Source organism: Varroa destructor, unplaced genomic scaffold (assembly GCF_002443255.2).
Source record: "Varroa destructor unplaced genomic scaffold, Vdes_3.0 BEIS01000002.1, whole genome shotgun sequence".
NCBI lineage: Eukaryota > Metazoa > Arthropoda > Arachnida > Mesostigmata > Varroidae > Varroa > Varroa destructor.
In genome coordinates this window covers 57,455,537-57,473,361 of record NW_019211455.1, presented here as the reverse complement: position 1 = coordinate 57,473,361, position 17,825 = coordinate 57,455,537, and the positions used below count along the sequence as shown (strand labels likewise).

Here is a 17,825-nt window from a genome sequence, read left to right as displayed (position 1 = left end):
TGTTCAGATAAAAACTGGTTCTCCTTTGTTTAAGCTAGTTCGAAGGAGATCTTAAATTAAAGACAGTCACTATTTGAGATCTTAATTGCAGCCGATTATTAGTCGACCCTGTACTGGAATTAAACACGGTGTCTAAGCGAATCGACATTAGCCAATCTAATTCATACTAACTGGCCCCGGTAGATGGCGTTCATTCTGACCGATACAGTGGCGATTTCAGGTGGGCTTAAGACAACGTACAGCGAGCTGCCGCCTACGCAGGTAAATCTTAACGAACCGTTAAATGTCCACATCCCGATTAGTCAGCTTCCTCCACGACCTGCAGTAAACGTCCGTATCAAAGGGCCTGACGGCAAAGTATCTGAAGTACTCGTGCCACTCCATGAAAGCGTAAGTACACGTACATAAAGTTAAACTTCGATATTTCCACTTGTTCTGATTCAAACGGATATTTGAGGCATCTAAAACTTATAGCTTAACTCCTACTGTAAAACGGTGCGCGATAGTTAAACATTTTAACTTATCGAGTTCACCTACGTACTTCCTAGATGATAAACCATTTAATGCCTAAAAAATTTGTCAACCAATGCTTCATAAGGACCTCAATACGCATTTCTTGTCAGCAGAACGTCAAAAATGGAGGATTTCAATTGCCTCCAATCGGCGGTCTGATTGATCAGGCGGCACACGAGTCCAATGGTTCACCGAAAAAGTACATTCCTACTGACTATTACACTTCTGGGAAACCGGGCCGTTCACACCACCGACTACCCGTTCCCTATACGCAAGCATTTGTGCCGTCCAATCATCAAAGCTCTCTGTTCGCGTCGCCATCGAACCCGTTCCTGCATTATGCTAACCCTACGGGGCAAACCATTATAACAAGTCCACAGGACCCCCTACAGGCAGCCTCTTCCTCTGCTCAGAGTTCATGGATCGGTGGTTGGGGACACAGCATTCGCAGTGTCGGCAGCCGAGTTGGATCGATCTTCTCAAGGAAGGCGTTGTCCAGCTAAAGCAGCGCATCCCATCCTATATTTACCCAGACGCTTAAACACTGGTTTACCTACAGCAGGCGAATACAAGTACAGCCACTGATGAAAACCGATTTTAATTGAAATATGGACATAAATCATCGGAAACCGAAGAACAACATGTGTTTTTGAATATGTGTGTACACGACGGGGAAGCAGCTAGGCATAGCCCGTATTATTATTACATATGAAAATTATTACGTACGTTTTTACGTATGAAAAATACGGAATGAAAAGAGGAAACTTATACGAAATTAATCAGGTAATAATAAAACACGGTGCCAGTATGAGCTTGATGGTGCCAACAATAGTGACACGCAATATTAACACATATGGGTTATGAAAATGAGTGTAATACTGTGAACAGAAGGAAACTGAATCAGCAATTACGTACGCAACACGTAAGCGAATTCGTTGTGAATACGGGAAAGCTTTTAAGCGCTTAAAGATCAACCGAACAGCAAAATCTACAGGGGGCGGGAGAGAAGATAGAAGTGAAGTTTGTCGTACGAATGAATGAGTCAACGTGATGGTAGTTGATATTGTTCTTTTTCTAAACTATCTTTTATAATTTATGTCAGCTCTTCATTTTTGGGGTCGTGCGTTCTAAAATAGGACCATGGCCCTAGCAACGGTGTCCGACATTTTTCATCTCCTCATCGAGACAGGCGTTGCGGAAGACTTCTCTGTATATATAACACCTCAGCGTTTGTTGGTTCGTCAACTGCCAAGAAAGACAATTTTTCGAAAATAAAAATTAAATAGTTCTCAAGTTCCATTAAATAAATACAAGCCACATTCGCGTCATCATGTGTAACTGCGAGTGACTGTAGAGTAGCGGATGGTTGGGATTCTTAGGAAAACAAGAATTAGGCCGAGAGCGAGAGAGAGCGAGAGAGAGAGAGAGAGTGAAAGAGAGACAGAAAGAAAACAAAGCGGGAGATAACAATATATTATTTGTAATAATTATAATGATATTAATTATTATTATTATTATTATTATTATTATTATTATTATAGTAAATATGAATAAAGTACAACAACGAAATCTAACCTATTGAAAAATGTGTGTATTCTTGTTCTAGAAAGAATGGCTAAAAAAATGGGACTTTGGAAAACCATCATAATAGAAGTACTTCTCTTAATAACCCTTCCGCTGAATTTCTTTAGGGCCTTGATAGGTGTCGATTGTTATCAACAATTAGATCGATAGAGCTGACTTACGATTGTCACTGAAAGGCTGAGTGTTTACAGGCACAATTGTGAATTTGGCTCAGCAAGCATTGAGGAGTTACTGTAGGCTGTAATTGCTATACAAGCCTACATCAGAGGAGGAACAAGACACTTTAGGACTAGAATCCAAAGGGTATTTCCAATGGGAAAAACGGTAAGGTCTTACACCGGATGAAGGTCTCTTTGTATCATTCTCATACAGTAATTATCCCTTCTCTAAAAGTAAAGTAAAATCCGACCATAAGTAAATATTTGGTAGTTCAAATATTGTCCCCGTAGAAATATAACGGGTTCTTCTTCAAGACCAGTTACACACGGTACGTATGAGAAACTTTCCAGGGTTTGTCGAAGTTGAAGTTTTTCGCTACAGCATATAATTATCTATAGCTTTATTCTATACTGGCAAATTAAATCAATTACAGTATAAACAATGCATTGCTAGCAAATTACAAATATAAATCTATGCATATGTACATATATGTTTTTTTTCCAAATAATTTGATTAGAGATCGGTAGTAGTAATGGGTCAAAGATCACATTTGTAATCTTTGAGTTAGCTTCTAAATAGATCTACTCAGAAACTTACATTGTAACGTGTAGTTTCAACCTGAAAACAACATATTCTTTTTATACCATCAGGGCGCCTATGGGGCCAATCATCATGCCGAATAATTCTATACTCGTAGAGAGAAAAACTGATAATACCACATCACATATGGTCAATGCAATGATTTTTGCTCATCACTCATTTTTCATACCGCCAAAAAGGTGGCTAACTTTCTTGCAAAAAAATATGGATTTTCCAAAAATAAACGCACCTACATATCTCTACGTTTCGAGGTCCATGGCCGGTATCGCCATTACGTATTCGATAACACGGCTGGCTCCCACCAGGAAAAAGTCTGTCCATGTTCGGGCTCGAACCTAGACCACAAGACGCAAATACGTTATCCAGTAGGCTATCGCTGGAACAATTAACTATAGCTAGCAGAATAGAGTCGCCGTTTGATACAAAATGCCTTATGGTCCAGTTTAGTGTAATCAAGCTCAGGGTATTGAGGGCGTAATGTTTGCTTGCGGGGAAACGCGTACTTACATGAGCTTTGAGAAGCCCGTAGTGCACCCCACTTGCAAGGAGACTGGTCTGTACGAAAAAACAGATATCAACCAGCAGATATTATTTCCCATTGTCAAACTGCATGCATAAGTGGGATTTCGTGTTCAAAGTATGCTTTTTAGCCTTATAGTATTTTATTATCGTTCACAAGAGCATGATTAGGGTTAAAGTATAAACAAAGAATATATGATTATATTATATTTCTGAAATCTTAATACGTTCAACGCGTTAGGACTTGATTCAAGGGTTTTAAAACTAAATTGTCGTATATATATATATGTATATATATCATCAACGCGTTTCCATAAAACATCACACAGTTCACCTCCTCGCTAATTACATGGGCGAGAGAAAGCGCGTATTGTTGAAAATGCATATTCTTTTATATATCTATTGCCAAAAAAAGCCCATCGGGCAGCATGGCGTCAGCATATCTTAACTGATAATCCAGTCAGCTGACAAATATTTGGTTATTTTTCCACACCTGGTGTGCACGATGTGTTATTGGCTGTGTTTGAAATAGGCTTTTTGAACAGTTCAAATAAGCGCGCCAACAGAGCAACGACAAAGATGTTGCAGCTGAACATCTTGTGATTAGTGTGGCTGGCGATGTAACCTTGTAGATGCTAAGCATTGTCATTCTCTAGGTCAGTATGAATGCAATACTTGCGTTCGTAACGCCATTAGCGATTCCTTCATGAGTGAATCAGAGAAATCAAACTACTAGATAACTGTTCCAATCTACTTTTTCTTAGAAATATGCAAAGAGTGCTTCCGATTGCCGTTACTTTCGATACTCCAATATGCCTAACGCGTCTGAATAAGCGTTCACGTGATCCTGATCTTCCTGCAATGTGGGACAGTGTTTGCCCGTTCAGATTTTGAATTCAATATTAAATGCTCTCATAAACAGTGGGATAGGTAAAAGTTCACTGCAGAGTACGGATTGGGCATGTAAATAGACTTAGTAGTTATTTAATCGAGAGTTTAAGACCTTGCGGTGGTACCGACCTAGCCTATGCGGTCTTTGGCTTTTCATCAGATTACGCCTAAATATATGCCAGACTTCAGTTTCATTGGAGTCAGGCGAACGTATTTTAGGGGCTTGTTGTGGCCTAGGTTTGAATCCGGGCATAGAAGCGTTTCGTTTTGTGCCAGCCGTCTGACAAAACGTCTAACAGCGGTCGCGGACCTAAAGGGTCAAAACATAGAATGGTATGTTGAATAAAGTAAAGATTATTTTCTAAAAATCACATTATATCTGCTTTCGTGTACGAAAAGTGTTAATTAGTCTGTCTAGGAATAATCATTGTTCAAAGCCAACATGAGACGCGCAAGAAAAAAACCTATTGTATTTAGAAAATGCTAGCTGGTCCTAAGAAAATTGCTCGCTTCAAGTTTTTTAGTTTCGATCATCCTACGAGCCGTTGTAGAATAATTAGACGTAACTTTATTGTTAAGTGACAGCTGCGAGAAACACCTAGCGTGAGCTTGTACCAGGACTCGGTCTGGATAATAAGTTAACTTGTCAATGGGTTTCATATAGAAATAAGTTGTTTCGCTGTGAGATTACTATCTTTCTGTAATGTGTGTAACGATTGCTTATGACGTCTTCTAACAAACTATTACGAGTCACGTTCACGATCCCGAAAGTTGCCTGGAGGTTTATAATGATTTTTTTTTAAACAACCATTTGACAGCCTGTCGACAGTTGACAACTGAACTTCAGGACTCTCGATCCAGAGTCGAGTCCGCTCTACTCGTCCTTCCACCGCGCCAGTCTCAATATTTACTTTAATTGCTTCTCTACTTTAGCCACGGTTGATTAGTTACAAAGGATCGATATCTATAAGTGGTATTGAAGCTGGGCTCGTTACTTTGGCGAAGATGAACGCGAAGCGGCCAACCTAAAACGATTAGGTTGTCAGCCAAATCTGCTTGTTTTTTTAGATTTGGCGATAATCGCTTCGGGTAGTTCAGTCGTTTTCACTAGATCCATTGCTTTGGGATGAAACTACGTGCTGCACACACTCTCATGGTCTGACCCGATGACTATAAAGTTCGATCTATTTTGCCCGTTAATGTTCCAGTTCAGTTCAGAGTTCAGCGGGCTGACGATGGCACGATCTAGAAGAAATTACATGCGAAAGACTTCGGTGGATAAATAAATCATTTTTTTGATACTTAAATATTTATCGCACGGGCACGCAGATCGTAGTGTTTATCAAGGCGGAGTGTAGGAACATTACCTTAATCTCTCAAGAACGCTTTTCCAGTCTATTAGAAAAAACTTTCTGCACAGAAACATTTCAATATGTCGTTTCTAGGCATAGACACTCGTCGATACGTGAAGATATCTCCATCTGCGATGATGTTTCCGATCGACTCCAGTTCCAAACAGCAGAAGTCACTGCTAGGTGAAAGTGCCAGCTTTTAGCCAGCGCATAGGGGTTCCGTCCGAAAGCAATAAACAATATTTGTTGTTTCTCGGAATTGCAGTTGATCAAATGAGCAGCAGGTGTTTATGGGTCACGCCGCTTCCGGGCCCACAGGTATCGTTAGCCACGGTGCGAAACGTATCTTAGAAGCGTCTGGGTTTCGCCGTGCACCCTAACAAGCCCGTATATATTGTTTTAGCAAATTTCTCGATAGCTACAAAGATTCTTTTTGGCTGAAACTCTCCAGATCGAATGGAAAGGACCAGATGCAGGCGCGATCTTAACTAGACTCGCGGGATCCGGAAGGTGGGAAGGCAGTAAACAAACTGTGTCACAATTCGAAAACATAGTATATATTTTTAGTCGCCTAAAAAGCAGCAGATTATGTTTTTCGTTGGTTTGATTTTTCCCTTCGTGTAGCAAAAATGTTCCGCTAGAAACTACTATAACGAAGCGCCTATAAGAATGTTTTTACATCCTTGGGATGTATATATCGGAACAAAATCGGGCTAAATGGCATTTGAATTCTTTAACATTATAGAGACTAACTATTATCTGAGTCTTTTCTTATCGTTAATTTAAACGTATTTAATACGAAAGTTTCTATTAAGATGTTCGGCATGGATCCACGGCTTATTTTTTTCTTTCTAAACTCTTCTTTCGATTGACCCACAAAGCGCATTCCGATAAACTGAAGTTTCGGCCATCAAAAATCGCCTTTTTAATAACTTCATTTATATTATAACATTAATAATTCCAATTTCCAAATTACCAAATGAAACTACTGTCAAATATCTTGTAAACGACAAAGTGTAGATACGACCGAAACTACATTCGCAGGACATAGAGGACGTAGTTTCGGAGAATGTTAAATATTACAAACACAGAATAACCAAATGTAAGTTGTTATTTGTTTTCGATGTGGTTGTCTTTAGAAAACTTCAGAACCCATAACAGGTGCTTCACCACGTCGTGTTATTTGAACTCAACATGAGTTAAGATTAGCTAGTTTACATCCCGCTGTCGTTGAGTGATTAATCTAAAGAACAGATTATGCTGTAACTACAGTAAGTAAGAATTTACATCTAAAAAAACAGTAGAAGTGATACTTCTCTTCCACAGCTGCATCAACCAAGAACCTCTCTCTTTCCTTAATTAATTTCCTTAATTGAGCTCTATTTTCAGTTTGCGCAACGATATATAATACATGTAGCATAATATATATATAGTATATATAGAATTGGAAGCCCTCACAGCTCCAACTTCCTTATGTTCCATAGAACATTACCAGATTCCATATAGAACAGACCTGTTCTACTCTGGGAATGTCTTGCAGTTATCTCTTACAGTTATATCTTGCAGTAATATCTCTTACGATAGAGTAAAATCGATTATTTTGTCAATAAAACTCCAATATGAAAAGAGGCAAAGGTATTTTGGTCGCACTCAATCATCAAATCAATGGTCGTATACAGCAGACACGTTCAATGAGCGGTAGCAAAAATTCTGCTACCGAAAGCTGGAAAACAAATGCACTCGGTTACCATATTGGACAATGACATATGGCAAAACTTAGCCATATGTGTATATTGGTGTCATTATTCAACTCTCACTGAATACGGCCCTGGAACGGAGGTTAAGCCGACTGTTAAACGAATCTAACGTGTCTTACGTTCGGATTAGGACCGATCCCAAGTTGGTAATTCAAATATCGCGCCACCTTCTGCTCCGTAGTGATACTTCATTGTCGCCAAATCGGACAGCCTAACCAGAGAAGCTACCGAGTCGTACAATTTGTTTAGAACTTTCCCCGAACTGCGCCTTTTCTAGTACGAACAGATGATATCAAGTTATTTTCTAACTTTCCTAGAACGAGTAACCATACGCTCAAGTGCACAGTTCTGTTTTATGTTGGACATTTACAAAGAGAGATAACTGTTCATCGTACCACGTACCAACAACAAATCAAGTTAATTACATCTAAGCTTAAAAGATGTTGTCAATTATGCCGCTTGGATAATACATCGATTGGTACAGATAAAACCAGAAATGAAATGTTTTCTACATTTGTGTCAATGTACCTTCTATGATCACAAAATCTGAACGGCGTAATCGTTACAAAATCATTCTACCATACTTTTGACATAATTGATATTTCGGAATTAAACGATATTGCCGATGGATGGCAGAGATGTTGACGATGATTAACTTAAATTCCTTAAAAAAAATTACGTATCAGTCCTGCTTTCGACACACTCACAGACATTGGCACCCAGTATAATTTACTCCACATTATAAAGCACATATATTTTAAAAGAACTGTTGAGAAGCAAAGGATACTTTAGATCAACAAAATAAAATTAATTTTTTTCTGCAGTGATCCATAACATCCTTAAAACCTATTAATATTTCTTTTTTTATAGTGTGCCGCGCAAAAGGCTGAAGTCAGCTACTCAATTCCATTTCTTCTGGGCTTCGTTACTGTGCTTTATAATCCGGCAAATAACTTTGGACAAATTTAAATTCAAAGCCTCAACAGATTCAACTTAAAGGTATAGTTAATGTGCATGATTAATACGTGCATAAAAGTTGATAGGACGTGCCGACCTTAGCCTTTTTCCATGAAAGTTACGCTCAGGGTTGGGTTCAGAGACAACTGACGTATTCTTTGAAAATAGATATAACTCATAAATTGATTTAGAGATTTTTAACCAAAAACGAACCCTACACGCACGGCCGTTGTTTAAATAGATGAACATATAGATAAGGTCAAGTAACCTGATTGCGTTAACGTAGAGTGAATATTGAATTCAAATTTGATGACTTTGCAATAGAACGACTCGAGGTATATGCCTCGAAAGTGGATCTCGACGAACTGACTAAGTTAGTTTCGATGTAAGTTTTTGCAACTATTACTATCGAAGCTGCAGGATTGAACTTTACGAAACATAGCAATATCACAAGTTACAGCTCGCTGGCAGTCTATTTTAGAACAATTAATACTAATATTGCTTACTCTTATTTTTTTATACTCGATATTCTAATTAATCAATATCCTTAATTTCAATCGGAGTTGAACTCTTTGCACCGACACGTTTTGCGTATATTCCGTAAGTCGTGGTCGATATCAGATACAGGGAGCGTGAAGATATATAATAAGAGCTGAACCTGAATTAAGGTGATTTTCATGTGAGAACCTTGAAAGCTCTTCCGCTTAAAGTGCAGGAAAAATTCTGTCTTTTGCTCTTTTTTTTTGCTTGGATTGCTTCTTCTGTCCCTCAGAAGAGCAGGAATGCACAAGATTTCTGCACAACAACTTCGCGTAATTTTGATACTCTGTCAGGTCTTCATCGACTGTATCATAATCGTGATTTTCATCCAACAAAGATCTCAGCTCCAGTCACTCTTCGCACAAAATGCCGATCGCAGATGGTTGACTAGATGCGTATCAGCCTCATCAGAACCAATTCTCGTACCGTTGAGTACGACTGGCCCAACTGACAACGAGCACCAAGAAACCCAGCCCAATAGTTGAAAACCGAAGTCTCATCACCACTGTGATCACATGTTTTCGTGAACCTTTTATCTCTAATTTATACTCTGTCCATCTGTATGAAATGCTAAGCATTTCATACGGAAACCGTTAGCTAGCATTACTTAATACGCCAAAGCACAATGGGGTGCATTAAATAGTGGCAATCGTTACAAACGCTGCAGTTTTGCTGATCTTTCGGGAGAATTTCGGGAGATCTTTCTTGAGGGAGTATTCGGAAATTTACTCAAGGCTATAGAAGGTTAAGCAGATTTCCATGGTTTCCGAAGTAACTTCTTTTACCACTTTTATTCTTCCTTCATTTGACAACTCTATCAATATTTTGATAATTAGATAAACTTCATTTCACGTAAAGCTCTGGCTATACTGTTGAGGAGTTTCTAGGGTTCTAAAGAAAGTTAAAAGTTTCTGGAGATACACTTTTACGGATTTGCTTACTTTTATTTCGGTAAAGAAAAAAAAGAACGTACGAAAAGTTCTTTGCAAAACTATTACATTTTACTTATTAACTTTGTAAACACCCCTTTTCCTTCACATGAGAAGTTACGAATAAAAGACTCAACTAACTATGTATAGGCAGCTGATTTTGTCAATCCTGATGGCACGTATAAGACAATTATTTTCATGTTACGACTAAGCTATGTTCTCCAATGAAATATCTATCAATCAATGCATTGACTGCATCAATTAGCACTAACGCTGAATCTTCCATTACAAGGACTCAGCCTGTTGGTATTCCTTCAGTAGGAACGGTAGTTACTTAGGAAGCATAGTTTAATCCTTCTTACCTTATGAAAACATAAGCCTATTTCAATTACTTAGTAACTACCGTAACAAGTAAACAGAGTGCAATCGGATTTGTACGACGGTGAGTTCTTCCTAGTCAGATTCGCTGCATTGATTGTATTTCACACAAGGTTGTCACCTCATAACGATTTGTTCGACACTGAACTGTGAACCTTTTTATTATTAACTGGCGAATATCGCACGTATGCTTGTTTCTTTTCTAGAATACCGTAATTAATTTTTGTGCCATGATTTAATTTTTCCATAATTTAATAGGCAGCTTGGAGGATAACTTTGAAGTCGCGAGGGGGTAGATCGCAAGGAGCCCCGCAAGACTCCTGTCCAACAGAGAAAGAGCAACTCGACATAGTTGACTTTCACCTTTAAAACTTCATAGGCACGTTATCGAATCCGATCATTTTATGGACTATTACGTTTTTCATTAGCATCTATGAAAGGGTTTTCATATATCAAATAGAACACATAAACACATAATAACACTTGAATAATATGTAAACACATCTGTATGGACCATAGAATAATTAAATATTTTGATAGAAACTAGTCTACTCTCTTTAGTCTTGACCCAGTATCACCTTGTTACTTATACATATATTCTCGTAGAAGCACAATAAATGATTACCTATGGTTAATGAGAGGATCCTTATCGAATTTGCGTTCGTTCTCTCGAGCACTGTAAAGTAAGAAATCAAAAACGCATTTGTCTCATAATACTAAGACAGCTTCAGTTGAGTCCCTTTAAAAATATCGACGATGATTGTTCCCGTTCGCCATCTTATGGATCTAAGGTGAGAAAAACACAATGAGAAATTAACACTTTAGGCCTTGGATAAACTAACAGTGAAAAGGGGAAAAACAACATCTATCAAGCGAGTTAGCTGGAAACAGTCGTTAACTTGATGAGAATTTTAAGAAATTGAAGAACATCTTCTGGGCAGCTGACGAACCTGAGGGCCTGTCAACGTATGCATGTCGTCGGACCAACAATCTAGTCTAAACTCATCCTGGCTTCGAACTTCCGTCACGTGCTTTTGTTGTAAGTCTCGTCATTTTTGCACCTTACCTGTTTTGCGAAAAGGACTTTGAAAAATCACAAGACCCGAAGTTCTATATTTTAGCTTTTCATAAAACTTGCACTAGGCAACCGTGTTTTCCAAAAGTACGAGTTTCGATCATTTGAAGGTCAGGCTCCGCAATCAACAGATTACCAGCCTTAATTAATTTAACTCCTTGTAGTAAAGGCTGCAGTAAACTGTATATATAGGTATTAGCATTAACCAAACTCTATGTGCCTATTGATTTGCTGTTGGTCCGATAACGGATGACCCTCTGTATCCCTCAAAATTATCGCTACTTAATGCATAATAAGTTTATTCCGAAGCTCGTCGTCATTTGCCATTTGCTTTCCGTGGCCTTCCTCTGAGGTCATGTTAATCTGGCAAAAAGATACGTCGCCGTTTGCGCAGCTTAGACGAAAACATCACTAAATATTAAATCCACTATTCTAATTAAAACATAAAAAAGAAAGGATATCATAATAATGAACGCTGATGTTGCAGAAAACGTCGATCGGTATGACGCTTTTTGCAGTAAAGTGTTAAGAAATTAGTTTTTCTAACTCCGATGATAGCTTGATTATGGTTAAAGATATGATTAAAGGCTATGATTGACCAAATTATTAAGCTACTCCACAAAGACCAGCACCAAGACGAAGCTTGATAGCCTTTGCTATTTATTAATGAGTAACCGTAGTTGAAGTTATGCAAAATTAAACGAGGTTCTACGTACTTTCTTCATGACTGAACTTACATGGTCCTTTCCGTTTATTAGTTATACTTCGAGGACAATTGTTGTACAGTAAAAAAGAGCAGAAAATTCATTTGAGAACTTCATTTCTTTGAGGCAAGTTACATGCTACAAACGGAAAAACAAATTGTATAATTGGGAAATGCCTGATTAGAATATATACATATATTTTTTCTTTGATAGTCCCAATTTGATGCATATTTATTAAGGGAAAAAACTGTGAATCACGAAAACATGCGTCACAGCTTTACAAATGCAGTGCCCTTTCCATTAGTATTATCAATTTACTTTGTACAGTTTCCACTCGATTTAAATAATTGATCGATAAACAACAAAACTATGATGCAAAACCGTCATATTTATATATTTCATACGTCAATGATAAATAACTGTGTAGTTCATTCCTATTTAGTGTAATTTCAATAGCGTAAAAAGTTCAATAAAATTATTCTTGTTGTCATTTACCACGGGCGATAATAAACTTTCGCTTGTAAAAAAAAAACAAGTTAAACTAACTATTGACTGTGATACGATATAGATAGGCTAGTGTTTTGCTAACATTCATTCTGCCAACATGAGTTTCAGTTAGAAATTTTATTACACAATCTCAGATTTATTAGACAATCGACGTGGGTTACGTATGACGCTATCAAGCCCGGCCGAAGCAATTAAACGCTGTCGTACGTCTCTTTCCTGACCGTATTTATATGCTAACGTATTATCACTGCAGCAACGATTTATTCACAACTTCGAAATTATAGCTCCAGCGGGTTCCGAACCAAGTGTAGCCTTATTTCCATAACGAAACGAAAATGAATTGAATGTTACTGTAGATAAAATTTTTTAAATGGACGATAATTGCAGCTGTTGCAAAGTGGCAAACTAGAACAATAAGGCCCCTTGGCATTATCGGTCGTAGTACCGACTTCGAGACAATCTTCGAGTCTCGCTCTAATTCGACGTTATATTTATCCACAAGCATTTGATTTTGCCTAAATTTGTTAGCATGTATCAACTAATCTACGTAATACAAACGAGGCACGTTTATCTTTACGGTATAATTACATAGATTTGTCTCCAATTGGACATACATCATTCGTTTGTAGCCTAATTTGACAAATACACACACACACACACACACACACACACTCACACACATACAAATACAACGCAATATTGTACCTGCCCTTGATATCTCTTCGAATATGAGCGGTATTCCGGTCGTCGTTAAGACACCTTGTATGCGTTCGCCAGTTCTTTGTATTTCTTAATATCCAAGTAGAATTTTCACAACGAACGAACGAACGAACGAACGGAGCGTAACTTATGCAGAGACCCAACTTTCCATTAACTTGTGTGACTACTTGGTCGCCACAGAAGAATATACACACCTTTCTACAAGATAACTAGCAAAACAGCGTATTCGCCAGACGATCGCATATACCATCCTTGGTACTGAAATGAAGCAATAAATGTTGCGAAGAAGCATAAAATATAACGATGACAATAAAATGCACGTAAGAAGTGTATAAACTCACAGCGAAAAAATGGACTCGAAGATAATTTTGCTTAGCCCTAAGTCACAACGTTGGAACTCCAATAGTTTTGTGAACATCTAAACCTAGCCGATCTGCACCTTCTCTGATGGAACAAAACCTCTTTAGCGATAAATGAAAAATAGACTGCCCGAAGGTGTGCTCATCCATGTACGACAAACACCCAAAGACATCGATAGACCTCTACAAGTAAACAATTTCCAGTGTATTTTAATTTGACCAACAAGATTTAGTCAACTTTCAGGTCTGGTATCCTAAATCCTGAAGTGCTTTTGCATGTTTTGTATGTGTATATACAACATCGTATGTTTAATTATATCATGTGAGTAGATCAACATCGAAAAACGTCTTGCATTACCTATCTCATTTTCATAATAATAAAATTTCATAATTACTGATAATTCGTTTCAGAAAGGTTTATTGTTAGTAGAATTCACGTGTTCAATAGCTGTTATTTAAAACTCAAGCTTTTTTTAATCGTGTTGCATTTCAAATGGGCTGATCCGTTAGCTATGTATACTGAAAGCATTTGCTTAGTGTATCAATATCGATTGACAGCTCCACTTCACGGTGGAATAACGGCAAATTTGGTTATAACTTGAAGTGAGGAAATGCATCAAGTTAAACGGCTGCCATATTCTATGCCGCAAGGAACATTCGAAAGACGAGGTACATATTTCGAAAAAAAGACCGCCTAGACTAAAGGTTCACTTGATGCTCTGCAAACGAGCCTTGCCTATTATATGTTGAATGCAAGAAAAACCTACTTGCATTGTGACACAGTTGATTGCGTTCGTAGGCTTACCTTCATAATTTTCATCTCCTTATACTTTTAAATATTCGTAGGACAATCAGAACTAGTCAAACGTATCATGAATTTTGATGACGCAGTTGTTGCAGAACGCCTGATACAAAGCGCAGGACGCTTAACTCTTTTACTAAACGAAGACAAACACAATCTTTCATTGAAATCAAAAAAATCGCTCAAACGCCTTTTGCTGTTTAACGAAAACTATCATTTTTTGGGGAGCATAATGGCGAGAGTTCGAAATCTCAATCGAAGGCGCCATAAGAATACGATAAGCGACATCTTTCTAAATTATTCTCGGTTTGTTCATGGAATGGCCGACACCAGAAAATATGAAATGCCATGGAACGTCGATGATTAGATGAACTGAGAATGGAGCTGTCGCTTACCGACAGACAATCCCATTCGTCGGAGGTTCAGCAGAACTTCTGTGGACGACAAAGTGCTTAGGAATCTTTGAAGTACGGATAACAACATGCTAATTATCTTCAGGCGATTGCATCGGCATTTTTGTCGTAAATGTTAATGAGTACGAGGAAGCAATTCAATTGCGGTGCAATGAGGGATCAAAGCGGATAGGACTATTTGAGGATGCACTTTTGAAAAAGCGAATTTCCATATCGATTTCTATAAAGAAAAGTGTAGAACAACATAAAACAGATCCAGATAGAACAAACCACCTTCACGATCAGTACTATTTTCATACAATTTGTATAAAAATTTGAAACACTAGTCGACATGACCCTGAGTCCCAACACTGATTGCAGTTTGTCCAAAACTCTTCGACCAAATAGGAAGTCGTCCACTAAAGGCTGATGGCAATTGGATTGTCAAAATCTAATAATGTAGACGGAAATTGTTTGTTCAAAATACAAGAAAGCCTTTTCGAAACGAAAATATAGAATAATAGGGTTCGTGAAGTACCTTTTTTTTTTTTTTTTTTTTTTTTTTCTTTATGGGAATGTCCAGTGTCTCACGTGAACGTTTGAAATCATTGCTGTGCCTGCCCGTCACATGGCAAGCGGGCGGTTAGCTGCGCTAAGTTTCGAAAAGCACACTAACTACAGCACTTGTAAGTTATAATGCGGATACCTCCGGCAAAGTTACGACGGATAAGGATGATGTTTTTTAACAATGAACACTCATTTTATGTTACAGTAATGTATTAAAGAGGCAACGTTTTGATTAACTGCTCCTGCAGTATTATTCCTAAGGTCGCATAAAAACACTATCGAGCAGATTCTTATAGCAAAGATAAGGTGTTGTTGATAACCGACTAGCATGGTTTTCTAGCACCTTGTATTCGTCACACCAACTCCGCACATTAGTACGTATTCCTTTGTTTGTTACCTTTCTTGCCGGCTGCTATGCTTGCAGGTGGACCCCTCAATGGCAGCTTTCGTTCGGGCAAGCTCTGAGCATATTTATTACGGCAGAGAGTTCGGATCACCCAACAGAATCTACGATAATAACGAGTCATAGCCCGCAAACAACAATTTCAAAAGAGTTGATTCTGAGATGCTCGTTTTTACAGAATCTTTCAAGTACTGATCCATATTTGAGTCCGTATACAATTGACGCGCAGCTATGGGTTTTCACTGACCTTTATCACTCTCTCAAAGAACGGTTAACGTCTATCCATCAACTCGTTTAGGTATCCGGATTGTGCAAGAGGATTTCGTTTAATCGTCTGTCCTCCGATCGACAGGTATTGAAGTACCTAAGGAAGAAAAAATTCTTGACATGGTGGTTTCTACAACTTGCATTCACTCCGAGGAGGGCAGGATTATGTTTCGTTAATAAAGGCTGTAAAAGAATGACCGGGTAGAGATACAGCCGAGAAGTAGCGTGTTCCAAAATCCATAGTTAAAGGAATTGGTGGTAAAGAAAGCGCAGGATTACTTCTTCCGGGCTATCAATGATTCAAGCCAAAGCTAAAAACATCAATAACGGAGGTTTTTAGGGAAACTTGTTAAAGCTCGTCGCTTACATGGATAGTTAGTGGAACGAGATCGACGCACTTTGATTTGATCAGCGACATCAAAAACTTCTCTTTTGTACCTAACGGTTGTAAAGCTTATTAAAATGATATCGACATCGAAAAAAAATGACATCGTGGAGAAGCTGTTCTACATTTACTGCACTCTATTTAGAGCACTGTTCGGCATTTTACGCATGGTACATATAAAAAACAAATAATTTTTCACTGACATAATGAAGAAAAATCATAATCGAGAAGGTATTTTCTAACAAATATATTGCAAGTTGTGCTGATTCGGCGTATCGGGAACGTTGGCTTACTGTCACAAGCATTCTAACAGAAGATAACTAAGTCTTTTGTCTGGATAAAAAACACATTCTAACAGACATTATAACAGAGACCTTTTCGACGACTACATATTCCCGAAAGCCCAGAAAGTTGGAAAAAACCCGCGGTTGCGGAAGTTAGCTCAGAGACGCGCGTGCATGGAGTGTGACATCAGTTTCCGATTCATACTGGCGCTTCACTCATGAATTCTGTTGTGGATGGCCTTTCGAAGGCTCTAGCTATGCAGCCCCTTAGCAAACGGCTTGCTTATTACATGACCGTCGGAATCGGAAGTGAAAGTTCAAAGTGACATGGCCGGAATGCTATTGCTTGTATCAGTGGGGTCTCTCTCTGTGACCCAACGTTAACGAGGTAATTCGGCATTGTGCTTTATGTGTGCATCCTGACTCCCTGAGGGTTCACGACTCATATGGAACACCTATCGGGTGCAATTTGTTTTATATTGTGTACAAATATAAATATTGAATGTTCAATGTCTTTTTAATCTGATAAGCGAAAAGAAAAGAATGAATCACACCACATAGCATTATAAAATATTATGATTTACCGGCATTTCCAGGTTTTGATCTTATTCCACAATCGTTTTCTAGTTTGGTAATAGTAGTACCATCTAATTATTCCTTGTATAAAAAGGAATGAGCTGTTTGTTGCAATCGAACACAGCCAACTGTTACAATCTGTTCTTCGTATTGTACAGGTTTTCCTTGATGATATATCATGATACAGAACGCTAGAACTTGTATGTTAATAACTACAAGTATCCTAGCACTTTCTGTTCATTATTATTATGAGAAACAAAATGAGAGTAATGGGCACAGGTAAAAGCGAATCACCCCTATTGATTCTGCAGGAAACAGACCTTTTATGCCTTTCAATGATTTCACATCCATTTCAGCCCAGTTTTCAAAAACGGTTCTGCCTATTTTATATACATCGGTGATTGCCTCAGAACCTTGTTGATTCCTCCATAAGGTTCACTTTCCTCATAGGAAATTCTGCAATAAAGAGGAAAAAAAGGTCGTATATTTCTTAAAATCCATGTAAAAACAAGATAATTCATGTAGATGTGTTTCGCGATTAATTATGATAGAAATAAGTGGTTTGAGATGGGGACCGGCATTATGGCTAGCAAGTAAAAGCTGCG

The 17,825-nt window shown here is 38.2% G+C and overlaps 1 protein-coding gene and 2 long non-coding RNA genes across 14 annotated transcripts in view; 2 read left to right on the top strand and 1 right to left on the bottom strand.

Annotated features, from left to right (window-relative positions):
* LOC111244748 (uncharacterized) overlaps positions 1-2,105 on the top strand; it is a 29,200-nt gene extending 27,095 nt beyond the window's left edge. For all 5 annotated transcript variants that reach the window (XM_022792131.2, XM_086979164.1, XM_086979163.1 and 2 more), the window contains 2 exons: positions 221-390; positions 627-2,105. In XM_022792131.2, the coding sequence (XP_022647866.1) occupies positions 221-390; positions 627-1,016 (560 nt within the window). In that variant the 3' untranslated portion in view covers positions 1,017-2,105. The remainder of the gene's footprint in view (positions 1-220; positions 391-626) is intronic.
* A 1,706-nt stretch (positions 2,106-3,811) lies between these two features.
* LOC147758045 (uncharacterized) lies at positions 3,812-9,948 on the top strand. The gene is made up of 3 exons (XR_015320351.1): positions 3,812-4,031; positions 8,246-8,374; positions 9,105-9,948. It is a non-coding gene; the product is annotated as an uncharacterized LOC147758045 (long non-coding RNA).
* The window catches only part of LOC147758044 (uncharacterized), an 11,192-nt gene continuing 3,213 nt past the window's right edge, over positions 9,847-17,825 (bottom strand). Inside the window, exons 1-4 of one of the 8 annotated variants that reach the window (XR_015320346.1) lie at positions 14,350-14,962; positions 13,380-13,443; positions 11,130-11,262; positions 9,847-10,965 (exon numbers count right to left, since the gene is read on the bottom strand). This is a non-coding gene — a long non-coding RNA (uncharacterized LOC147758044). Of the gene's footprint in view, positions 10,966-11,129; positions 11,263-12,563; positions 12,778-13,170; positions 13,444-14,349; positions 14,963-15,314; positions 16,073-17,540; positions 17,677-17,825 lie in introns of those variants that run through there. The other 7 variants (XR_015320342.1, XR_015320347.1, XR_015320345.1 and 4 more) reach the window with 7 other exon arrangements.